Below are 26,568 nucleotides of genomic sequence, written 5' to 3' on the forward strand. Positions count from 1 at the left end.
ACCGTCGATCCCGGTCCCACAGGGGCCGTCGAATCCGGTGCCTGACAGCTCCCCGGCACGCGCCGTGGTTGAGCTTACTGCTCCTGCTGCTTCCGTGCCAACTGCACCGCAGCCAGAGAGCTCATCTAAGTCGGATCACCCGGCACCGACACCTACCGAGGCACCGACGACGTCGGCACCGTCGATCCCGGTCCCACAAGGGCCATCGAATCCGGTGCCTGACAGCTCCCCAGTAGGCACTGTGGTTGAGCCTGCTGTTCCCTCCACGCCGGAGACATTACCAACGGCGAGGGATCTCATTGCCATGACAGAGTCGATGCTACCTGACCTCAGCACCGCCGGTGCGGGTAATACAGTCTCTTCATATGACCGTCCTCTGTCAGCACAGCAGAGCAGCACCGTTCATGATCACTGTCCCGCAGACGCTCCAGGTCCTGTCGGCACGCTCGACACCACTTGCAGTCCCGGTGCTGTTTTCCTCATCGGTACTGGTCGCACTCGCCGCACCGGTCGGTATCCCGTTCGCCGACCCGCTACTATCGGCACTGTTCCGACTCCCGGCACCGAGACAGGTACCGTGACTCCCATAGCCTCTCCCCGAGCCTCGAGATCTCGGTCGACCTCCCGGCACCGTTCTGCTTGCAGGTCTGGATCTCGTTCCAGGTACCGGTGCCGGTCCCCGGTGCCGAGTTGGGCAAGGTCAGATAGAGTCAGAGGCTCTGCCAATGCCGTTTTTTTTTTTTTTTTTTAGTACCTCCATGGAGGAGGTCCCAGAGGTAGAGGACCCGGTATGGTGCCCTCTAAGGGGTATGACTACTTGTCTGTCCGCTCTCTTCTCTGCTCACTAGTCTTTCAGTCTGTTAAGGAGAGGTATTGGCATGGCCAGCGGGCGCCAGCCCCGAAACCGAAGGAGGCTTGGCGAATGAACCTACTTGGCCACCAGGTGTGCTCTGCAGAGGCCCTGCAGCTCTGGGTAGCAAAGCAACAAGCCTTGCTTAGCTGCTATAATTATAGCACCTGGGTGAAGGTAGTTTAGTTTCTGGAGTTTCTCCCTCAAAACTCCCACCAAGAGTTCACTGCCGTCTTGGAGGATGGGGGAAAAAGGTACCCAGAGTGTCCCTCCAGGCCTCGTTGGACGCAGCAGACTCAGCAGCCAGGACTCTGGCCTTTGGTGTCGCCATGAGGTGCATCTCATGGCTTCAGGTTTCAAACCTCCGGCCGGAGCTGCAGTATGTCATTCAGGACTTACCCTTTGTTGGTAAAGGCCTCTTCGCAGCAAAGACAGCCCCAGGCTGCGAAGCCTGATGGACAACAGGGTCCTAATGCGCTCTCTCAGCATGCATATGCCAGCGACCAAACGCAGGCCTTTCTGTCCCCAGCCGCCATGCTCTGTGCCTAGCCAGAGACAGGACTTTGGCAAAAGGCGAGGCCAAGGTGGTCGCAGACATACGTCAGGACCCCTAAAGAGCCAAGGTCAAGGTCCCTTGCAATTACCACTGGGACCAAAGACGAACCTTCCAAGGTGCGCCTGAGGGCGGTGTACCAGTCACAGGCCGGGATCCCAATTCCGCTTTCTCCTGGCGTGGCCCCAGTTAATTTCAGATCGCTGGGTCCTGCGCACGGTGGAGCATGGATACCACCTCTAATTTGTTCCAACCCTGTCCCCCTTCAGGGACCCCTCTCACGAGCATTTCCTCCTACAAGAGGTGCAGACGCCGATGGACGAAAGGGGCAAGGGGTTTTACTCCCGTTATGCCCTAGTCCCCCACTCGAACGGAGGTCTCAGACCTTCCTAGTCCTGCGCGGTCTCAACCAGTTTAGGATAAGGTTGGAGTTCCGCATGGTATCCCTGGGAACCATTATCCCATCCTTGCCTCCTGGGGACTGCTATGCCACCCTCGATATGAGGGACGCGTACTTTCACATCGCCATCTTCCCTCCGCACGGGAGATACCTCCGCTTTCTAGCCAACCATCAGTACTTCTGGTTTACGGTCCTGCTGTCTGGCCTTTCTACAGCCCCACGGGTATTGTCCAAGTGTATGGCCATAGTCGCCGCCTACCTTCGCTGATGTCGGATATGCATTTTCCATATCTGGACGATTCGCTTATCCAAGGAGACTCCGAGACACAAACCACTCAGCACGTGGTCATCGTCACGGTCTTATTCACAGGTCTAGGCCTGATGATTACTATAGAGCAATCCACTCTGGTTCCCACACAGAGGTTGGACTTCCTAGGGGCTATCCTGGTCTCCGATCTAGCCGGAGCCTGCTTACCACAGCCGCGGTTTTAGGCGATGGCAACAATCATCCGAGGTCTGCAGACTTTCCCAACGACCTCGGCTCGCACTTGTCTCAGTCTCCTGGGTCCATGGCTGCCCGCAAGTTTGTAACCAAACACACCAAGCTCCGCCTCCGTCCTCTCCAAGTCCGGCTCACCTCGGCGTACCGCCCGGACAGGGAACCAATGGTCATGGTAGTCACCGTTCCCTCGAGCACCTTAGGCTCCCTAGAGTGGTGGCTAACTCCCTCCCTCGTGTGGGCAGGGATGCGGTTCCATCCGCCCCAGCCCTCACTGCCCCTGACGACGGACGCGTCATCTCTCTGCTCGAGTGCTCATGGTCACCTCCAAGCTTAAGGCCTTTGGTCTTCTCGGGAGCTGGCATTCCACATCAATGCCCCAAAAATGAGAGTAGTCCTCCTGGCGTGCCAGGTGTTCCAGCGGCAGCTGCAAGGCCGTGGTATCCCGGTGTTTACAGCCAACGCAACGGCCATGTGCTCCATAAATAACCAGGGAGGGACATGGTCCTCCCCACCTTTTTGTCAGGATGCCATCCATTTCTGGGACTTTTGCATGGCCCACTCGATGGAGCTGGTGACGTCCTTTCTCCCAGGCGTTCGGAACTCCTTGGCGCTTTGACTCAGCAGGTCTTTCCTGTCTTACGAGTGGTCACTCTGCCCCATGTGAGGCGTTTGGTTTTCCAGAAGTGGAGATTTTTCCTCACATAGACCTGTTCGCTCACCGCGAGAGCAGAAAATGCCAGATGTTCTGCTCCTTCCAAGGTCTCTCCTGGGGATCGATCTTGGACGCATTCCTGATGCCGTGGAAAGGCCAACTCCTTTATGCCTTCCCACTGTTCCCACTGGTTCATTAAGTCCTACTCAAACTCCGCAGGGGCAGAGCGCGCATCATCATGATCACTCCAGCGTGGTCCAGGCAGCACTGATATATCACGTTGCTCGGCCTGTCAATAACCAACCCAATTACCCTGCCACTCCACCCAGACCTCATCACTCAGGGCCACGACAGGCTTCGTCACCCGGACCTGCAGCCTCTTCGCCTCACGGTGTGGCTGCTGCGTAACTGAGCCGGGATGGCAGGAAGCCTTCCACCTGGTCAACGTACCTGGCCGAGTGGACGCGTTTCTTCTACAGGTGCAATACGCTCGATCTTGCTCCTACTGAGGTCTCTATCCCCTCTATTTGGCCTACCTCTGGCCTTCAGCGGCAGGACTAGGCAGTATCATCGCTGCGGGTACACTTGACAGCCATCTCTACCTTCCAGCCAGGCTAAGGTGGACATTCCGTGTTCTCACACTCTATGGGTTTGAGGTCCCTCAAGGGCTTGGAGCGCTTGCACCCTCGGGTGCGCCGCCCAGCCCCGACCTGGGACCTCAACCTAGTTTTAACCAGACTTATGTCTCCCTCATTCGAGCCGTTCGCGACCGGCCTCTGCTATACCTGTCTTGGACGACAACTTTCCTTGTAGCTGTTACATCGGCCAGATGAGTCTCCGAGCTCAGAGCTCTTACGGTGGTTCCGCCGTACACTAGGTTTCACAAAGACAAGGTGCAGTTATGACCACACCCGGCTTTCCTCCCTAAGGTGGTTTCGGCCTTTCATGTTACCCACATCTCAACGCAATGGGCGCAACAATTGCACTCCCTGGACATCTGTAGAGTGCTCGCATTTATATTACGCTGACAGAACCATTTCGTAAGGTGCCCCAGCTCTGTCACGGTAGCGGACCAAAGGGAAGGCTTGCTTGTTTTCCTCTCAGAGGATCTCATCTTGGGTGATGGCGTACATCCGCACTTGTTATGATTTGGCTCATATTTCCCCAAGCCACATCCGTGCATTCTACCAGGGCTCAGGCTTCATCTGCCGCCTTGCTGGCTTGTGTTCCTACCCACGAGATCTGTCGTGCAGCTCCATTGGTCCTCGGTCCATACCTTTGCTTCGAGGTTCAACAGTCAAGAGATGCTGTAACCTCTGGCTCAGCAGTTTTCATTCTGCCACATTCCACTCCGACCCCACTGCCTATGTAAGGCTTGGGATTCACCTAACTGGAATGGATATGAGCAATCACTCGAAGAAGAAAAGACGGTTACTCACCTTTGTAACTGTTGTTCTTCGAGATGTGTTGCTCATATCCATTCCACACCCACCCTCCTTCCCCACTGTCGGAGTAGCCGGCAAGAAGGAACTGAGGAGCGGGTGGGCCGGCAGCGGTATATATCGAGCACCATGATGGCGCCACTCTAGGGGGCGACCTGCCGGCCCACTGAGTTGCTAGGGTAAAAGTTTTCCGACGAATGTGCACGCGCGGCGCACACACCTAACTGGAATGGATATGAGCAACACATCTCGAAGAACAACAGTTACAAAGGTGAGTAACCGTCTTTTCTCAGGAGCCAAAAAATCTTACCGCATTATAGGTGAAACTGCATTATACTGAATTTGCTTTGATCCACCGGAGTGTGCAGCCCCGCCACCCCGGAGCACTACTTTACCATGTTATATCCGAATTTGTGTTATATCAGATCGTGTTATATCGAGGTAGCAGTGTATTTCATGTAATATATTACATGTCTGCTGTGCTATGTCTATATTACCTCAGGTAAGATCAGAGAAGTATGCCTTGTGCTTGGAGTGGGAGATGATGTGGTTTGTGATGTTTCTTAGTTTTTGCAGGACTTTGTTCCACTGTCTTGGAGCAGCTCCTGGGGAAGTTCTGTCCCCTATACTGATGAGCTTTACCCTTGCAGTGGACAGTTCAGCTGTACTTGGGAGTGGGAGTCCTGGAGTGGGGTCCTACTCCCAGAATTTTATATGATCTTTTAAGATGTCCTGGACCCAAACCATTGAGTGCTTTAAAGATCAGAACTGAGCTCCAGAATTTGACATGTTACTGTATTTTGCAGCAAGCCAGCGCAGTAAGCAGAGATCAGGTGATGGATGCCTGGCACAGATTGTGCCTGATCCTGCATGTGTGTACAAGAATAGGGTGGAGTGGAACTGCCTTCAGCCCCTCTTTTGGGCACCTGTAGAGGGACCAAGCACAACCCCCCTCCTCAAGTGTAAAGACCAGGGGTCTCTAGTGTAATCAGGGATGCTAGAAACCTCAAATGAGATGGGCAGGAAGTGAGGCCATGACACAAGCCCCATTCCCACTAGTTAGTTAAGATGGCCTATTGCAGGGTGTGCAGAGTGCACCTTGCACTCTTCCAGAGTTGCCCTAGCATTCCCAGTGATATTGCACCTGCCTCACTTTCATTTCTTCTAGGTGCTCCTTCTGGGGTGGTGCACCTTCACACTGCCCCTTATAACACTCTCAAAGCCACAACGGGCCCCACAGTTTGGAAAGTGCTGTGAGATCCCTCTACATGAATAAAGCCCTCACCTTATATATATGTAAATTGGTGTCATATTGTTCTACATATTAACCTTCGAGACTCATTGTCTTGCACTATTCCTCTCACAACTGATCTCAGATACGCAACCAGTATGTACATCTTAGACAAACACAAACATCCATCTCATGCTATCTCCCACCTACCACAGCTCTCAATCCATCATGGTCCTAATTTTGGGACGAAAACCCACAATGAAGGAGGAACAAAAGGAAAAACAGTAATATGGATCAATGTTTTAAAATGCTGTGAGATTAACTTTTCCCTCTCTCAGCTAATATTTTCTCTCATCTTGGTTTCATGAGTAATTGTTTCCTGATATTAATTATTCACATCAATAAATGTGGGCATGGAGGTCTGGATATCTGTTGGATATGGAGTTTTTGCCTCTAGGACACTAGTTCACGTCAAGCCCAAGTCAATAGGGAGTGAAAGCTGTTACTGTCAGATGGCTGCCTGATTGTCTGTCTGTATGGACTGATTTTACTAGTCTAACCCATTTGCCAGTGGACAGGTGTTTACATCACATTTGGCTTCCCTGCTGGTAATTTCATAAGGGAGGGTTAAGACTGAAGGCTGGCATACACTAGAAAATTAGATCAACCCAGCGATGTCAATCAGAGATATGAAAAATCCATACCCCCGAGTGATGCAGTTATACTGACCTAACCCCCGGTGTAGACAGTGCTAGATTGACAGGAGAGTTTCTCCTGCTGACATAGCTACCGCCTGTTGTGGAGGTGGATCTTTTCAAGTGTAGAGTAGGCCTGCCTGTAGTTAAGCGGACCTAAATCCCTATGTAGACAGGAATTCTTCCATTGACTTGGCTACCGCCTCTTGAGGAGATTTTACTACAACGATAAAAGTATTCCAGATAGCCTGAATGGGCCATAGAGACTGAATTACCCACTCAACCATCTAGGTTAGGGTTGAGACACCTTGCCAGTGGATGGGGGTGGGATGGGGTGAAGTTTGTGCTAGCACTGTTTTTGTTGTGCTTGTTCTGTCAACAGAGGCTTTCAGTCTTCAGGTTTGTCAGTCTGGCATATTATTAGCAGCACCAAATTCGTACATGAAAATAAATAAAATATGAGATCAGAGCAGATGTGTGTGTGATGAGAGACGAGTTTGGGTCTAAAATGAGGGATGTCCCTTGTAATGAGGGTCACTAAGAGTTTTACACATTAAAATAAAGCTGTTTCCCTTCTGCAGAGGCACAGTCTTATACCTTGTATAGGACTTATCTTCACACCATGGTGGACTGCAGTTTGAGTGAGTTATGAGTTCCACACAAAATATTGGAGTCTTACGATGATCCTAGGTTTGCAAATCACTCACTACACGATGATCAGAGGTGTTGAGCAACCATATCTTCCATTGACTTCAACTGGAGTTATGGGTGCTCAACCCTGTCTAGAAATGATCCTCAAAGGTATTTAGTCACCAGCTACCAAGAAGAAAGGGATCAGAATGGCAAAGCTTGAATCTGCATCCAAATTTCCCCAACATGTTAGAATTCATTAGATCTGGACTCTTAGTTTGGTTTTTTATAAAGATGGGGCTAAGAGGTAAAACCTGGTACTGAACATCCCTAGAGCATAAGGACAAAGGAGTGCATGGATTTTGATGTTGTTTCTGACTCATCTTGGCTTCCCAGGCAAGTTGCTTTGATGCTGATGTGATGGGGACCTTGACCCAGCAGAGCTTCTGCTGTACCACCTCCTAAGAAGCTCTAAATTATGGGCCTTGATGGGTTCCTTCTCCTCTCTTCAGTTCATAAATATCTTCAACCCTTGCTCTTATTTTTTTTAAATGAAATTTATGATTTGCTAAGTTCCTTACTAGAACAAACAAATATAAATCCAGAGCTAAATGATGGCTTGTTCCAAATGTTGTTCTGTATGGGGCAAGATTACTATTGCCAATAACTACATAACCAAGGCCTGTTGTAAATTCCCTTGCCATACAGATTTATGTCAGCTATAGAAATACTGCACTGGGTGAATATGCCTGAAATATTTAAAGTGTTCAAGAGGCAGGCCTTAGAATGGAATTATTAACTCTCTTTGCACCAGCGAGCCAGAGCTCTTATATAGCTAATAGAATTTGCTCACTGCTTGCCTGTCACTGTTCCTCTGTGCAGGGAAATTGGTTTTAGATCATAAGGACAAGATTGTATCTGAGTGTAAAGCAGAGAGAATTGTGTGAGGTCAGCACCACTGTGTTCTGGCCTTTCCTTAGTAGGTGGTGGACCTAGACCTGCTATCCACACTGTCAAAGTTAGAATCAGGACTCACAATTTGTCAGACCACTCTGTTTTATTAGCACAGCGCTCTGCCAATAACATTCAGAATATGTGAGCGGCCATGCAAGGCCAAAACAGTCTTATTTATACAGATAAAAGAGCGGGAATCAGACAAAAGAACAAAGAAAGCAAAACTGTAAAATTCACCTGGGGCACAGCATGCATATCCTACTTCCTTACTAACTCTTTATGGATCTGAGGCTAATACTTCACCAATTGCCCTTAAATGGTGCAATTGTTCTATGTGAATGTCTGTATTCCTGACACCTGGATTGCAGCATTCCAACAGTTTTTCTTAAAGGTACAGACAGCATTTCTTTAATCCTTTCTATTTTCACAACATAATTTATTCTACTTTCACAATCCCTCCTTTTGGTCAAGCGCACGCCATGACCAACAATTACTGGGTTTCACAAATTAACCGTTTCTTATCTTTTTGTTCATCAGTGATATTCAAAATCATTATATTAGCACTCTGTTTTGGGGCAGCCATCTGGGTGACACAATTCTGGATACAACAGATTAACTGAAAGCATACAAAAATCACTAAGATTTCAAACAGGATAGTTAGGGCTCCCTGAAACAACCAGTTTCCTATGCCAGAGAAATTGAACAGGTTACTTAGCCACTTCCATAAAGAACTCAGCTCTTTATGAGGAAGATATGCGATTTGTTCTAAGTGGCTATAGCGATCTATTACCTTATTGGTATTGTATAAACATACAACATTGTTTTCCAGTGAGAGCACAGGTCCCTCCTTTGGCCGCGAGCACTATGTCCAATGCCTGACGGTTCTGGAGGGCCACCTGTCCGATTGCCTCTGTTTCCTTGGCCAGGGCTCTTAAACTTTCTCTGGTTTTATTTGCCATTATTTAACTACTTAGGAGCCTTTTTGCCTGGTGTATTGCTCCCCCAAGTGGGATAAAGGAACTGCCAATAGCCTCTTCCCAGGTGTCATTACTGTTCCATATTGTGTTAAACAGACAAGGTCCTCCAGTGAGGTCTGGGTAATTGAGTGGGATAGCCAGGACAGGAACACCAGTTTGAGAGTGGGCTGGGATGTGGCTGCAGACCCAGCATTTAGAAATAATAAGGGTCTGAGCTATCCACACTTGCTGCTGGATAAAAGAATTGTCATTGTGTGCACCCCAGACCTTAAGATACCAGCAGCCGAGGAACAGGCGCTACCAGAGCTGCATGTTGGAGGCAAGGCCCTTCTGGTTCTGACAACCTCAACTGAGGGAACTGCACTCACAGTTTTAAGTCCACCAGGCAGCAGGCGCTCGGCTCACTACTGCTTCTTCTTGGGCCTTGCTTTATGTAGTCATCTGCTTCTGGCAACCCTTACGAGAGCGTAGATTGTAAGGTATTGCAGGCTGTTCCTCTACGTCTTCTTCTGGAGTCAAAAAAATTGACTCTGCGTGGTCCTGAGGTGGTGGTTGGTTCACTGGGGTCTGTGCATTCTTACACTGCGAAGCATGTATCTACTCTGAGATGCCAGACAGTTTAACAGCCGTCCCTTGACTCTGGCTGTAACAATGGCCTTCACACCTTATCTTTTCCTGATGCATACATTCCTCATTCACACAAATAGGTTTGAGAATACAAACAGTACTATTTTATATTGAACAAAAAAAACATTGCAAATTAAACCTTGCTAAGTTTTACAATTGATAACTAAGACAATTTACATTGAGACCCAGGCCTTCAATGTTTCTCTAATTTACTTAACACAGACACAATAGAGAATCCTGTCTCTTACTACCTAAATCTTAAAACAAAGAGTTAGAGAGGGCCCAATTTGTAAAGCATATGGGAAAACAGAATCCTATAGTCCCAGGGGGTCATTTCTTTCTGCTATTTAAAAATAGTGACTAGCAGGATGAAATCAAATTATACTTTAATTCTTATGGGATATTATAAAATCCTGCTCCTACATATCCCCCTTTTGACACTAAGATTATTAATCGCCAGTGTCACTTCTTATTTAGTCCACGTAATAGAAAATACTGGGAGGTGATTTGGGCCTGTGGCTTTAGCTTTACATACATTTTTTTTATCCACCAGCACATTTTAAACATTTCAATTAAACACATACAATGTAAAACCAAAAACAATTAGGGTAGTAATATTAGTATGCCAGTAGTTGTGGGAGACCATTCAGAAAATGTTATACCAATGGTAAGCTGTTATGCTTTTATGCAGTGGCAATTTTTAACATGTCCCCATTTGCGTGTATAATATGAATAGTTCAGTTTTCCACATTTTTGTTTTTATTTTTTTAGGAGCCATGTTACCTTTTTACCTTTTAACAGATGATTGGTAACTGTTTGCCATTTAATGCCAAGGTTGATAGAGAACTCAGCTAAATCAGTGCTTACAGTAAGCGGAGACTCTTTTGTTGTTGTTGTTGTGGCAAATAGTAAATGTGATTATTGGTAAACACAGTACTTACATTACATTTACATTTGTCTTCTGGTGGGTTGCTAGCATTTTTTAAACACTTTTCCCCAAGAATTAACACATACACATAGTCCATTATACAGTACTTTGGATTATTTGAAAGACAAAAAGAACAGTTTTCTACCCCTTTTGGGGTGGCATTGATTATTGGTTAAAGATTTCATTTTTTTACAAATACCCTTCCTGACTGCAGGCAAAACAGAGGAATTACCCCCATATTTTTCTGTGTGTTTTTTTTTTTAAATAGGCAGGCCAGGTTTTAATGGCTTCTACATTTTAAGGGTTATGCAAGAATTATTTCACTGTTTAGTTATTAAATTCATGAGGTGGTGTACCTCAAGTTTTGCCTCTTATATAGCAGACCAAGTTTGTAATGTTTTCCCTGCTGTGTTAAGCTTTAAGTTTATTCACAGGTAATAGCTGAGAAGCATCATTACCATATTACTTTAAAGGATTTTTCCAAAAATCATACACACTACAAGTTGTTACAGGGGTACTCACTAACATTAAAGTTATTTTAATGTTTAATATTAACAGTAACATTAGCATCAAATTTATTAAAGGTATCTTGTTATACCATGCCTTTTATGTAGGCAGTTTGTTTGCTGACCAGGTATGTTCTTTATTTGCAACTTCGTTTGTGCTGGCAGTTTTCACCTTTTTTTATCAGTTAGGTAATTTGCATCAACACAGGCTAGGCTTTTGGATTCAAAGCCATCAGCAGAGCTCAGAGACTCTGTTTTAACACACAGGGATCTGAAAAAGAAAACACAGCCTATTGCGGCTCTTTTTGGAGCCCTAATAGGATTTTAATTCAGCAGCATGTTTCATTTGCAATTTTTTTTTTACATCCCTTTTTACAATATACACTGCACATGTCCTACGGAAAATGCACATTCTTTCTATACTATAACTTTTCAAAAACATTAGCCATATTAATTTTTACATAAGGTATAACTTTGTTTTGTTTTTTTTTCAGAGTTTTCATGTACTTTTATTAAAGTGACAGTCTGATTACACATAGTTATTTTAAGGCTCAGTGTTTTTAACATTGCTTCTTTTTGTTTTGTGCACCTCACCTTTGCTGTTGCTTCAGAGGGTCACTGTTAACTTCTTATTCTGTCATTACAGCTCTTATCTGCTATTGTTACAAAAAAACAAACCAAACAAACAAAAAGACTCCAAAATTTCTACCTATTCTCCTGATTCTGACTGCCCTATTGCAGCCATGACTTGGTCTTCATTTAAAAATATTTTAATTTTTGTAAAGAATCAAGTTACCCCTTAAGGGTTAAATGCTAAATCCCAAAGCCAAACAACACTAATTACCTGTGTCTTGCAAAAAGGTCTGTCAGTTTTGCAACTTTGAATCAAAGAGTCAAATGAATTTTTAGTGGCATTAAAAACAAAAACAAAATCAATTTATCTTACACCTACAAAACAGTAGTTTTACAAACCAGATGTGTTGGTTTAGATTCTTAGAACTTTACATACACAGACAAATAGATACATACACATTTTCTTTTCCTTAACATTTTTTTTTTACACTGCTTTGTTTTTGCATAGCTGTATATATATATAAGGATTATTTACAGGCACTCTTCTGGAAAAGGGCCCATTTTCCCTTCAGAATGTCTGCAAAGAAACCAAGAATTCTTTCTCTTTAACATGGTCCTTTTTAACATTTTCCACAAAGTTTAACTGCTTAATTCTCTCCAGCCTCTATAGTTAACTTTTCACTCTTTTCTTAAAGCACTTGTTTATGTTTCAAAATGACACTTTTATCACCTTAGATTTCACCCTTTTAAGTATTGTTCCAGGGATTCATGCCTACACTTACTACTTTTTTTTTTTTACTCCTGACACTATTCCCTTAGGGCTTTCAACCTGTTTCTTTTCTGTTGCTTGCCTGCTTGTCTGGGCCCGATCCTGCTTTTTTCAATGAACCGTTTGTGAATGATATTGTGGTCATTTCACAATTTTGAAAGAAATGTTCAAGGAAAGGGACCAGAAAGGGTGGGGGCTAGTTGAGGAGCCCCCTCCTCGCCCCCAACCTTGCTGAATTGGTAGTGGGACACTATAAAGAATCAGTTTCTGAGGCAGACAACAAAGGGGAACAGAACAAGGGACTTTTTGTCCTTTTTACAATGAGATGGGAGTATGAAGGGGTTTGGATCGATCCGGGGTTTGGAGAACGGGGTAAAAGGGAGCGCTGGGTCTAGTGGTGGGAGAGGAGGCTTTTAATAAAGCTTTTAACTTATTATTTGAATAAGTGAGAGAGGCCAGTTTTGATTTTGTCCACCTATGATTTGCCTCTTCCCACCACTGCATGAAACAATTAACCTCTCCTTTAGCCAATTTAGTTTTAGGTTGGCCGAGTTTGTCCTTTAAGACGTCCACTCAGTCTTTGTTCCAAGATTTTAACAGTGGCCACTGAGTTTTGGGATCCTCCTGAGTTAGCCTAGACCATTTTCCCAGAAATTTACAGGAGTCTGGACCCTTTTTACAGGAGTCTGGACCCATCCTAAATACATAAAATGAGCCGGCGTTCATTTAGGGAACTGTCCCGACTTAGACGTCTGGTTACCAGTACAGGAGGACTTTCACACACCAATCACACAAGAAGGAAATTCAGGTTCGTCAGAGCGATGCCTGCTGCAACACATAAAAGGAGCCCACAGGCTACTGCCTCAATTGCCCTTGCTTTCACACTAAGGGTTTTACCCAAGGTGTGGTGCGGCTGCAATTGTGCAGATTTCACTCACTCAGACCGCAGGGACAGGAACCCCTTGGTCGGCCGATCCCCAGACAGAGACGGCACTCAGACTCAAACACTCCACAAGAGGACAGATAGACACAGAGACAGGACAGTCCTCAGTCCGGACAAAACACAGAAATAATTACCTGACCAGATTCCTGATGTCAGATCCCGGGATCCCTACCAGAACAGAGTGGGAACCAACAGGTTCGATGGCGTAGACCTCACTGTGGCTGTGCGCCTTTCCGCTCTAGTGGGGGACCGCTTGGGCCAAATGCCCAGGTGCCGGCTGCCACGGTCATCCCACAAAAACAGTCAGGAATCACACAGCCCCAGTGAAGACGGTTGCCATCTCGGTGGAACCTCCAAATTGTCAAAGTTAGAATCAGGACTCACAATTTGTCAGACCACTCTGTTTTATTAGCACAGCGCTCTGCCAATAACATTCAGAATATGTGAGCGGCCATGCAAGGCCAAAACAGTCTTATTTATACAGATAAAAGAGCGGGAATCAGACAAAAGAACAAAGAAAGCAAAACTGTAAAATTCACCTGGGGCACAGCATGCATATCCTACTTCCTTACTAACTCTTTATGGATCTGAGGCTAATACTTCACCAATTGCCCTTAAATGGTGCAATTGTTCTATGTGAATGTCTGTATTCCTGACACCTGGATTGCAGCATTCCAACAGTTTTTCTTAAAGGTACAGACAGCATTTCTTTAATCCTTTCTATTTTCACAACATAATTTATTCTACTTTCACAACACCAGCCAGCAGAATGGAGGTGAGCATATCCCTCACCCTTGTATTATGGTATCCAGCAGCCATGATCCCTGTTGGTCTTGTGTCACGTTCAAGTATATTGTCTCTAGGAGCTTTTCCTCTTCCCCACACCCCAGGCTCTGTCTTAAATGGAATACCGTAACCTGTAAGCACTGGCAAGTGTCAGTACTGGAGCTGTGCAAAACACATTTGTCATGGTATAAACCCCCACTCTGAACCTTAGCGTTCCAAAAGATGGGGTACCAGCATGAATTCCTCTAAGCTCAATTACCAGCTTAGTACTTGTAACGCTGCCACCAACCAGGAATTCCAGTGCCTGGTACACTCTGGTCCCCCCAAAACCTCGCCCGGGGACCCCCAAGACCCAGTCCCTCTGGATCTTAACACAAGGAAAGTAAACCCTTTCCCTCACCATTGCCTCTCCCAGGCTTCCCCTCCCTGGGTTACCCTGGAAGATCACTGTGATTCAAACTCCTTGAATCTTAAAACAGAGAGGAAAATTCACCTTCCCCCCTCCTTCTCTCTCCCCCTCCCAGACTCTCCCTGAGAGAGAAAGTAATCCTAACACAGAGAGAAAATTAACCTTTCTCTCCCCCTTCCCTCCTTTCTCCCCACCAGTTCCCTGGTGGATCCAGACCCAGTCCCCTGGGTCTCACCAGAATAAAAAAACAATCAGGTTCTTAAACAAGAAAAGCTTTTAATTAAAGAAGGAAAAACAGTAAAAATTACCTTTGTAAATTTAAGATGGAATATGTTACAGGGTCTTTCAGTTATAGACACTGGGAATACCCTCCCAGCCTAAGTATACAAGTACAAATTAAAATCCTTTCAGCAAAATACAAATTTGAACTCCTTCCAGCCAAATACACATTTGCAAATAAAGAAAACAAACGTAAGCCTAACTCACCTTATCTACCTAGTATTTACTATTCTGGACATATAAGAGACTGTATCAGAGAGATTGGAGAGAAACCTGGTTGCATGTCTGGTCACTCTTAGAATCCAGAGAGAACAACAACCAAACACTAACAGCACACACAAAAACTTCCCTCCCTCAAGGTTGAAAGTATCCTGTCCCCTGATTGGTCCTCTGGTCAGGTGACAGCCAGGCTCACTGATCTTGTTAACCCTTTACAGACAAAAGAGATATGAAGTACTTCTGTTCTATTAACTCTTACTTATCTGTTTATGACAACATTTGTCTACATTTGTGTAGGTTTCAACAGAGATGGGTTCAAGCTGCAAAGTTTTTAATATTTTAGATCCAGGGTTTCGGTTCTGTCCATCAGACATATATGAGCCATTTGCAAAATTCAGATCCAGAACTGGATCTTATACACCTGAAAATTCAAGGATAGGGGTTTTGATTGGGGTTAGGGCTGTCAAGCAATTAAAAAAATTAATCACAATTAATTGTGCGATTAATCGCACTGTTAAATAATAATAGAATACCACTTATTTAAATATTTTTGGATGTTTTCTACATTTTCAAATACACCGATTTCAACTGCAACACAGAATACAAAGTGTACAGTGCTCACTGTATATTTATTTTTCATTACAAGTATTTGCACTATAAAAAAACAAAAGAAATAGTATTTTTCAATTCACCTAATACAAGTACAGTAGTGCAGTCTCTTTATCATGAAAGTTGAACTTACAAATGTAGAATTATGTACAAAATACCTGCATTCAAAAATAAAACAATGTAAAATTTTAGAGCCTGTAAGTCCACTCAGCCCTACTTCTTGTTCAGCCAGTCGCTCAGACAAAGATGTTTGTTTACGTTTGCAGAAGATAATACTGCCCTCTTCTTGTTTACCATGTCACCTGAAAGTGAGAACAGGCGTTTGCATGGCACTGTTGTAGTCAGCGTCACAAGATATTTACATGCCAGATGTGCTAAAGATTCATATGTCCCTTCATGCTTCAACCACCATTCCAGGCGACATGCATCCATGCTGATGACAGGTTCTGCTTGATAACAATCCAAAGCAGTGCGGTCCGACACATGTTCATTTTCACCATCTGAATCAGATGCCACCAGCAGAAGGTTGATTTTCTTTTTTGGTGGTTCAGGTTCTGTAGTTTCTGCATCAAAATGTTGCTCTTTTAAGACTTCTGAAAGCATGCTCCACACCTCATCTCTCTCAGATTTTGGAAGGCACTTCAGATTCTTAAATCTTGTGTCAAGTGCTGTAGCTATCTTTAGAAATCTCACATTGGTACCTTTCTTTGCATTTTGTGAAATCTGCAGTGAAAGATGTTCTTAAAACGAACAACATGTACTGAGTCATCATCCGAAACTGCTATAACATGAAATATATGGCAGGATGCAGGTAAAACAGAGCAGGGATATATAATTCTCTCCCAAGGAGTTCAGTCACAAATTTAATTAACACATTATTTTTTAACAAACATCATCAGCATGGAAAAGTCCTATGGAATGGTGGCCAAAGCATGAAGGGGCATACGAATGTTTAGCATATCTGGCACCTAAATACCTTTCAATGCCAGCTACAGAAGTGCCATGCAAATGCCTGTTCTCACTTTCAGGTGACATTGTGAACAAGAAGTGAGCACCATTATCACCTGTAAATGTACACAAACTTAGCTGAACAAGAAGTAGGACTGAATGGACTTGTAGGCGCTAATGTTTTACATTGTTTTGTTTCTTGAGTGCAGTTATGTAACAAAAAAAATCTACATTTGTAGGTTGCACTTTCACGACAAAGAGATTGCACTACAGTACTTGTATGAGCTGAATTGAAAAATAGTTTCTTTTGTTTATCATTTTTACCTTACAAATATTTGTAAAAAAGAATACACTTTGATTTCAATTACACAGAATGCAATAGATATGAAAATGTAGAAAAACATCCAAAATATTTAATAAATTTCAATTGGTATTCTAGTGTTTAACAGGGCAATTAAAACAGAGATTAATCACGATTATTTTTTTTAGTTAATCGCAGGAGTTAACTGTGATTAAGTGACAGCCCTAATTGGGATTGTAGTGACAAACCCTGTAGAGTGAATCAGGCCCCTTGTCTTTAAATATTGTCACCTTCACAGTTAAAAAAACATGCGTGGCAAGGCCCTACTACTTTCCTAGACTACAGGAGGTAAGTTGTGTGTATGTCCCAATCACTCTGCTAACTCCTATATTTTGGACCCTAGATGCAGCTGGGAAATTGGTTGTTCACGGGCATCAAAATTTTAGATAGGATTTTCCCATCTACCACCTTTGATGATCCCAGCAGCAATGGAAAGTGCTTACAAAATTGCTCAGTAGCCTATTGTAAAATTATTGCTCTTGAGACCAAAAATCCACCTGGAAACAAACTGAATTAGCTCTGAATAATCCCCAGCACCATTTATCTACCTTTACTTTGACACCTGGCTTGGAGAGTCCCCAGTTTTTGTCTGAAGGCCATAAATGGCCCTGTACTCTTTTCTGTCATTATCTGTGAACAGAACACAATCCATCACCATTTAAAGGACACAGCACAATAGATTGGGGGCTAATCAGGCCTTTATGGTGATGGGGGCTAGAATATGGAACTCGATTTTCCCTGGCATCCATCTCTCCCCACTTTTAAAACACTTTAAACCTTTCTATTCTAGAGGGGGGTTTTGTGTGTTTGTTTTTTTTTAATTTGACCCCCACTTTGTCCTGTATTTATTCTTTCTGTCCTTTTTATAAATCCTTGTGCTTCGGGACATAACCTCTAACCAACAGAGACTGTTTTTCCTTATTACATGTGTTCCGACAGTGCTTAGATATGCTCCAAATGAACTTAGGGCCCCGTTGTATTAGGTGCTATGCAAACATAGCTAGAGACAGTCCCTGTCCCAAAAAGCTTACAGTTTAAATAGACAAGGCAGTATCTTTGCTATACTGGAAGTATCATTATCTCCATTTTACAGATGGGAAACTGAGGGCCTTTCTATGCACCAAAATTGCCCTGATTTAACTAAATCGGGTTCTAAATCAACGGAGTCAAACTGGGGCAATTCCTCAGTGTGGACACTTAAATGGGTTTGAGTGCCTAAGATTGATATGGGCTAATTTCAGTTTATTACAGGACACTGGACTGGGGGGAGCATTTCAAAGGCACAAATGACAGGTGCCTAATTCCCATAGGAGGTCAATGGGAACTGGGAGCCTAACTCTTCTTTATGCCTTTGAAAACCTCATTCTAGATGGACCACTGGTCTGATCTGGTGTGGCAAGTCCAGTATATACCTATGATTTTTTTAAACCCCTTGGCTGGTTTTACTTGGAGGCTTTTACAGGGAGGCTTTTATATTTGTAAATGCATTTTAAGTCATTTTTACTATGCGATATATATAGCGCCTCGAGCCCTTCTGCCAGGGTAAATCACAGGGAAGGAGGACTCACTATAACAGACAGTACTGATAAGCATCGTGTTAATGATATAACATCAGGTCTCCAAGGGAGACGACTCCTAAGGAGGCTGACACTGCTGTACTGAAAATGACATGAGAATGCAAAGGAATCATCTCATCGTATTTAATACTGTGGCTAACACTGAGCTGCCTATCTTGCAACCAGTAAACCAATCTAGTGTTTATTGGATAGAGGCCAAGCTGAGTTACTGAAAACAGTATCACCTGCTGCATTGCTTTCTCACTCCCAGCCTCCATTTAGAGCTGCCCTGTGCTGCAGGCAGTTCTGAGGTAAAGCCTGTATAAATTGGTTGTTGACTCTTGCAAGCTTGCAGTGTTTCAAAATTTTTAATTCAGAAGAGAGCATTGCCTGTAAGCTTAGCACCTTACAAAATGAAGGGGTCCCAACAATAGTTTTAACAGTGAATGGAAAAGCTTTATTGAGATCAATACTAATAACTAATATTTTGCACTGCTGGAACACCTTTCATATCAGGATTTCAGCGCAATCATTTCAAAACAGCAACTGACATGTAACCATCTCTGTCTGAGTGGAACACAGCAACTATTTAACAGCACATATCAATACCACACAACAGTTTAGGACTGGAAGTGAAGGGTCTATTTGGAATTTTTGACAGAATGTAATTACCAGTGTTGAAATTTAGCCAGAGCACCAGTGCCAAATACCGTTGTTGTCTGCTTGCAAAAAGTACAATGTGATTATTAATGATCTCAGTTTTATGTCTCAGACAAAAGATGGCATCTATAACAATACTGTGCCATTAAAACTGTGTTGAGGCTTTGGCTCAGTGCTGATACAGAAGGAAGCATGTTACCTACGGACCCATCACCCTCACTATCTATGACATCTAGGTGTTCCATGGAGGTAGCTTATCCAAATACTACCATCCAAAAACAACTCTGCTGAGCTTGTCAGAACCAACAGAATCAACTATTGTACATCACTTTGTGCAATAGTTTTAAAACAACAGCCAGGATCCTAAATCAATCACAAGCTGTGGATGAAAAATACATTTGACAACAAAATATTGGGAAATCAGTTCTTCTTTTACCTCCCTGCCATGATCTGAATTATTGGTCTTTTTCTCTTTCTTTTTCTGCAATGGCTGTTGATATCACAAGCACAAGTTGCAGATGTTGGTGGTGATCAGATAATTTGTTCTTGCAGAGACAACACAGAATCTTGTGCTGAGCTCTTGGCAGGTAAGTAAAGGAGGAACTGATTTTAAATTTGCACAGATGTTCACAGTGTAAAAGTCACTTCTCTGCAGAAATAAAACATGAGGCCTATGTGCCACTTACATCCCATTTAAACTATGAGGGACTAATTTAGCTGTAGGGTGTGGGTCTTGTGCTAGCACTCTTCACAGTGGTGAATTTCACACATGCTGATGTGGGATCAGGAACTTTTGTTCTGAATTTGAAACCATCCCATGTTAACGTCAAGAGAAGATTAAAAGTACCCCATATTCTCTGAAATTTGCTGTATTTTAGAAGGTGCAAATATTTCCTTTGTTGTTTACAATCTCAAAAACAAGGATCATGAATGTGTCGCTGTCCCTTTCAGATAATGCATTGCTTCTACAAGCATTTGCCAGCAGAGTGCATTTCATCAGTGGTCGAGCCATGCAGGACATCACGGAACACCTGTCAGGTAACAAACAGCTCAGCTGAACTGAACTTTTCATGGTTCACTTGGATTAAACTCAAGAAAGACTCTTGGGAAATGACAGATATGAGGAAATCCCTATGCATTTACAAAGCTATAGCCCATGGAACAGCAGGAGGCACTGGGCCTGTTCCTCCAGTGCCCTACACCCTGTGAAGTCAATTATACTTGTGTAAAGTGCTTGTAAAATGCTCCTGCTCTGATTTGGTCATGTATTACATACATTTTGCACAGGTGTAAATGACTGTGCAAGATGCAAGGCAATGGAGAATTGGGCTTTCAGAGTCTAGTAATGAATCATCGATGGGAGGTCTCAAAATTCTCTCCTAAGAAAGAGAAACTACAAGTGTTCCAGGTGTCTCCTGAACATTTTTAAAAGGGTGGCAGTGTGAGATCAGGGCTAGGCCCACAGGTTCTGCTTCCTTAGAGAAATGTCTATCCCCGACAGCCTACGGACACCCACACCCTGCTATGGAACATTTTGGGGTCACTGATATTTTTCTATTCTTGGGGTCTGTTTTGCCTCTCTGACAAAGAGCTCTGGGAGAGGAGTTCTTTTGTGGCAAACATTTTGGGCTGGATCCCACAAAAGCTGGGACTACCAGCATGAGTGCAGACTGTTCATGTGAATAATGGTTGTTGCAAGAATGTGCCTCCCTGGGGGTGTGAGCAGGCACTTCCTTCCTGACCCTGCAAGCTATCTGCTTCTACCTGTAGTAAGAGGAGGCCCTGAGATATAAACCTTGGTATCAGGGCCTGGTATGAGGCCTAAGGCCTCAACTAAAGTAATGGTCAAGGCTTTGCTAACAAAGCAAAGTTAAGGTGTGAGCCAGAGGCAGGCCCTGCTCACAGAAGCTGGCAAGGAAAGGGCTGATACTGCAAAAAGAGACATACCTAAAAGGTACGGTACACAAGATATCAGAACATTCACATACTTGTACACTCCACACAGATAACAGGGTACAAGCTGACCCATCCCAATGACAGGGCCAAAAGGGGAATATGATGGATAGAGTTGTTTTGTTCGAACCAACATGTACAAGGTGAGAGGCAGCACCTTACTATGTAAAGGGGTTGTACCTTACTAAGTAGAATGGCTGCACCTCAATACGTCAGGAGTGATGTGTAACTTGTTTGTACCTCTGTATAAGAGTGCATCCCTGGGGCGGTGTCTTTGTCCAGCCTAGGGGGCAGTGGAAAGTCCCACCACTGACTGAGCTGAGTCCATTGCCAGGGGGCACATACTCGTAGTATGTCCTGTAGAGTAAAATCTAGAGGGAACTATCATTGTGCTTCGTTTGACAATAAACCTGGCCAAAGTGCCTTCGTATCTTACTAGACTCTGTGGTCATTGGAGGTTCTCTTGGGGTCTGCTGTGTCAGCTATCTTCAAAGAGCTGGGACAGCACACAGAGGGAACACACGCACGCAGCTGAGTGATGTCAACATTGAACAGAGCAGAGCACCACGCCGGTAGCATCTGACAACACTACCCAGAAGCATGACATTGCATTTCCGCTATTTCAATGTGTGTAAATATAGTCTATTTCCACATCAACTGAATCCTACAAGCTAAAAATGCTGCTTTTTCTTGACCTATAATCACAGCTTATGTCCAGTGACAGCCAAGAAATGGCAAAATCGATCATCTCGATGTATGCTGAAAGCAGCCTAATTATAGCCTTGCTTTAATTAGGGGTAAATCTACTGCTAATTATTCCAGCTTCTTTTAATCCAAGGTTTAATAAGGTTTGCTTATTCATTATAATTCTCTTATGGGCATCCATATCCACGGCAAACCTAACAGGGCCTTTAAAGGTAATTTGCATAAAGTAAATCTCTGTACACACACAACTGAATTCTACAGCAATTTAATCTCTTTTTGCAAATAAAGCATTTAAATATAAATTGGGGCCAGTTTAGAAAGAGCATGTGTTCCCTCTGGGATTTATTGGGAACAGGCAGCTCTCTCTTCTAAACTCCATCGTGGCCACTACATTTAATAGCATCTGTGCTCTAATTATCTCCTTTTTAAATGAGGGACTGTAACCCTTTGCTGATTTATTATGGTTGTTTAAGTATTATTTAAGGCTGATTTTTAAAAAAAGTGAATTTAATGCTGGTGAAAGGTGCCAGACTTACAGTGCTGGGAATATGAAATTGCTTTAACCACAGAATAGCAACGTATGCTTCCCTCACACTATCACCAGCTAATGTGCTTCAATTTACCTCTGTCAGACTGATGAGAATTCAGTCTCCAGGCCATATCAGTTCTTGGCCTCTCTGTGGAAACTGCCAGCAAAGATGCCAGGTAGTGTCAGGTTTTTGTTTGTTTTTAATGTAGCCATCTATCCAATTCAGAAAGTGAATTGAGATCTCATCTCAGGAAGTGTGAAAGGAAGAATTGTCTAGTGATTAGGGCTTTATCCTTGCATTTGGGAGACCTGGGTTTAATTCCCTGTTCCACTATAGCCTTTCTGTGTGATCTGGGGCAAGTCACTTATGCTCTATCTGTGCCTCAGTTTCTTCTCTCTAAAATGGGTATAATAGCACTTTTCTACATCACAGGCATGTTGTGAGGATAAATATATTAAAGATTGTCAGGCACCCAAATACTGTGATTATGGTGGCTATATTAGTACCTTAGATAGCTAGACATCTTGACATTTGGAACAGTCATTCATTATGAGGCACTAAGTACAAGAAAAATCTCAGATTAGATCTTCCCATCAGAAGCACCAATAGATTATCCTCTTTCTGATCGGATTTTAGTCCCGTAGGCTACAATTTTGAAATTTAGTACAGACATTCGTTATGGGCCACTGAGCACAAGGAAACCCCAAATTAGACCTTTGTTTTTTTCATCAGAGTTCACCAAAAGGTCAACAGTGTCTCTTACTGGAGTTCAACCATACAAGAGTTCTTTTGAGCTATAATCTTGAAATTTGGTACAGCTATTTTAGACAGCTGATTACTGGAAATAGAGGTTTGACACTTCTATCATATGTTATCAAAGGTTCATCAATCCAACAGTTTACAATAATTATATTAATTACTTCTTTAGGGCTGTCATGTTCAGCATGAGGCCTCTGATTTGGAGAAATTAAGGTAATTTGAGGTCAATAGTTCTATTTAATGGATAATATCGTTTCAGTTTGCTTATAGAGAATTGTGCAGTTTGCATTCAGATTCCAGACAGCAGTCAGAAACAGTTTTGAGGGACTAAAAATAAAGATGGGCTTCCATCTTGATTGTTAAGATGCTTTATCTTCTGTCCTGCAGCGCTTGTATCTTCTGTCTACTCTCGGAAACCCCAGGCTGTGGAACGTCACACCCTGCCTGTTCTCTGGTATTTCCTGAACAACATGATCGGAAATGGGGTGTTACCTGGTAGGAGTGGGAATGTCAGGACTGTGGTCTGCAAGCTTGTTAAAAGCCTGTACAAAGAGATGGGACGCAGCCTAGAGGATCATGCTTCCAGCCAACCACAACATGTGATAAAATCTCTGCGGGACCTTTTAGACATGGAACTCCAGTGAAGGAGGCCCAGTAGCCTCCAGGACAGTTTACAGTGTGGCACTTGATGGGGTGGATAAATGAAGTGGTGGACATTATACTGGCAATGATTTTATTCTATGTTTTTGGAGAAAGGAATAAATTTATAGATCCAGATGTATATAGTATATTATGAAGTAGAATTAAACAAATCGCATATTTTTATAAGGTTTTATTTCTTCAGCGTTTCTTCCTGAGAGGTTTTACATAGCTCTTTTAAAAACAATAATTATGTATAAATGTTGTGATTTGTAATTGTGTAAAAAAGAAAATAATGTATTTATACATAGACATGTTTAGGGAAGAAGAGATGGGCCTTAGACACAATGAGAGGGGGTGTGTGTGGATGATTGGGCCCCAGAACCAGGGCTGGCTTCAGGTTTTCTGCCGCCCCAAGTGGTGAGGAAAAAACAAACAAACAAACAACAAACCTATCAGCGGCACTTTGGTGGCTGCTCAGTCTCGCCGCTCCATTCTTCATTGACAGTTTGGCGGCATGTCCTTCAGTCCCTCTCTTCCCCTTCGGTGGCAGCTCAAAGAGGAAGAGAGGGACGGAAAGACTCGCTATCAAATTCCTGCTGAAGACCTGGACGGGCCACCCCAGTAACGGACGGAGTGCCACCCCTTTGTATTGGCCGCCCCAAGCACCTGCTTCCTTACCTGGTGCCTGGAGCTGGCCCTGCCCAGAAACAGAGAGTGAGAGGCAAACGCTCCAGCCTGAGAAAATAAACTGAGTGAGGAAGAGAGAAATATGCCGCCCCCAAGACACAAAGGGTACGTCTACATTGGAGTGGGGAGATTTGCACTAGTGGGGCTCAAGCTAGCATGCTAAAAATAGCAGTGTGGACCTTGCAGCTCAGGCTGGGGCTTGGGATCTGAAGCCTACCTGTCCCTATAGGCTTGAGAGTCCAAGCTGCTATCCAAGCCGCAATGTCAACACTGCTATTTTTAACATACTTGTTAGAGTGCCACTAGCATGAGTTTGCCTACCCAGGCTGAGAGGCTCACTCCTGGTTATAGTGTAGATATATCAACAAGAGCCTGTGGGAAAAGGGGTAAAGGAGAGAAGTGGGGCCCTGGAAGCAGAAAAAGTGACCTGAGTGTATATCCATTTCTGAAAAATTGAACACTTCTACACATATTCACACAACCCTGAAAGGCAGAGGGAAAGAAAGAAGAAGGGATATATAAGATTCTGAACACAGGCAGAGTGAGGCACATGGGGCCCATGAGAGCAGAAAAATAGAAGGACCTTGAAAATGGGGCCTTGTCCATTAAGTCAGAAGGCCAAAGAGCAGCACAGAAGGACCCAGCCAAAGAGGCCCATGAGTCTGAGAATTTTAAATTTACGTCTTTATTTTTTCATACCTGAAGCTATATAGTAGTCTCACTTCTTGCATTCTCTATTATCTTTCTGTGAATTCCCCGCCATCCCCCATCACCAAGGTCTTTTATTACAGTAAAGAATGGTGAAATGATTCAAACCTTCTGAAATGTTTTTAGATTAACTTAGAATGGCATAGGTAATGTAGTGTAAATGTAATGTTCTAGAGCACCAGGAACTCAGAATCATCTGGAACATTCTAGTGCACCCTCTGAGCCAGGAACCTAGTTCTGAAACATTGCAAAGTGCCCTGGAACTTGCCACCTTTAGAAAACGTCTAACAGCATCCAGGAACTTGGTATCTGTGGAGGTGTTCTACAATGCCTCGAAACTTGGGACTTTGGAAGATTTTTCTAAAAACCAGGTGAAAATGGTATAGCCTTAGTGTGATGTGGAATTGTTCTTTGGAGAAGGAGCAAGGCACTGCCGAAAACACCATATGCCAAAATGTTGAACTGAGGCTTCTGTGGGGAGTGATACTGTTAAAGAATGACCGGAGTTAAATAAGAAAAGCCTTGCATTACATTTACTCCTTCAAGCAACTTGAGCTTGCTCACTACCCAGAGCTTACTTTAAAGTTTCTGGATTTTTTTTAGGGGTAGCATCTTCTGAGATCCCTGGTTTCTCCCTCCCTCAATCTCAAAGTCCTCTCTCCTCCCAGTTCCCCTCCCTTTAGGCACACCTCCCTCTAGAGCCCTTTGCTGCTGAATAAATATCCTTTTTTAGCTGCTTCTTCAGCTTCTCTCTAGCCCCTGGGGATACAGTAGGAAGTTTTTGTACTTAGGAGAAAAGAGGCTTTTGTGTATAGCAAAAGAACCCCTCTCTCCTCCCCAGTCTGTTTTATTTGTTCAGTTGTAGGGTTCATGGAGTCAAATTAAAAGGTAGCTTATGTAACCACCTCTTAAGCTGCTACTGGCCTGGAGTGTTGCTCATGTGTATATTGTTTCACAGGATTGATGGGAATAAAGTGTTTCCTGCCAATATGTTGGTTCTGTCTGGTTGGGTTTTTGTGTTGGCTGTATAGTTGAGACAGTTTTACCATGTGATGCGAACTCAGAACACATAAGGACTCAGTTTTGCCGCTGCTGACAAGGGGCTCCATGCCTTAAGTAAGATGGAGCAGGGGTGCTCCCTGATGAACATTGGGATAACTGCAGCTCCACTTCTCCCTCCTCTTGAACAGGAAAACATGTGGAATACAACTGAAGTGGTTGCTTGGGAAACAAAGGAGACAAAATGCTTTTGGGAAGGTGGGAATGGGATCCCCACCCAGGATACTAGGACTGGCACAAACCCAAACAATGTGTTTCCTGTTTCCTTTCTGCGTTTGTTAATTTATCCTTATTGTAATTTTATAACAGTAGCACCTAGAGGCCCCAACTAACATCAGAGGCCTATTTTGCTAGGTACAGCATGAACATGTGACATCCCTGGCTCACAATCTAAATAATCAAGGCCAAGGATGAGGGAGTCGGAGGTACAAAGAGGTGAAATGACCTGCCAGAGGCCAAACATCAG

At 43.9% G+C, this 26,568-nt stretch overlaps 1 protein-coding gene across 5 annotated transcripts in view; it reads left to right on the forward strand.

Annotated features, from left to right (window-relative positions):
- TOGARAM2 (TOG array regulator of axonemal microtubules 2) overlaps window positions 1-26,005 on the forward strand; it is an 81,480-nt gene extending 55,475 nt beyond the window's left edge. For all 5 annotated transcript variants that reach the window (XM_030557336.1, XM_030557335.1, XM_030557339.1 and 2 more), the window contains 2 exons: window positions 20,011-20,097; window positions 23,394-26,005. In XM_030557336.1, coding sequence (XP_030413196.1) covers window positions 20,011-20,097; window positions 23,394-23,650 — 344 coding nt within the window. In that variant the 3' untranslated portion in view covers window positions 23,651-26,005. The remainder of the gene's footprint in view (window positions 1-20,010; window positions 20,098-23,393) is intronic.
- Window positions 26,006-26,568: the final 563 nt, after the last annotated feature.

The sequence above is a fragment of the Gopherus evgoodei genome, chromosome 3 (genome assembly GCF_007399415.2).
Source record: "Gopherus evgoodei ecotype Sinaloan lineage chromosome 3, rGopEvg1_v1.p, whole genome shotgun sequence".
In the NCBI taxonomy this organism is placed as follows: domain Eukaryota; kingdom Metazoa; phylum Chordata; order Testudines; family Testudinidae; genus Gopherus; species Gopherus evgoodei.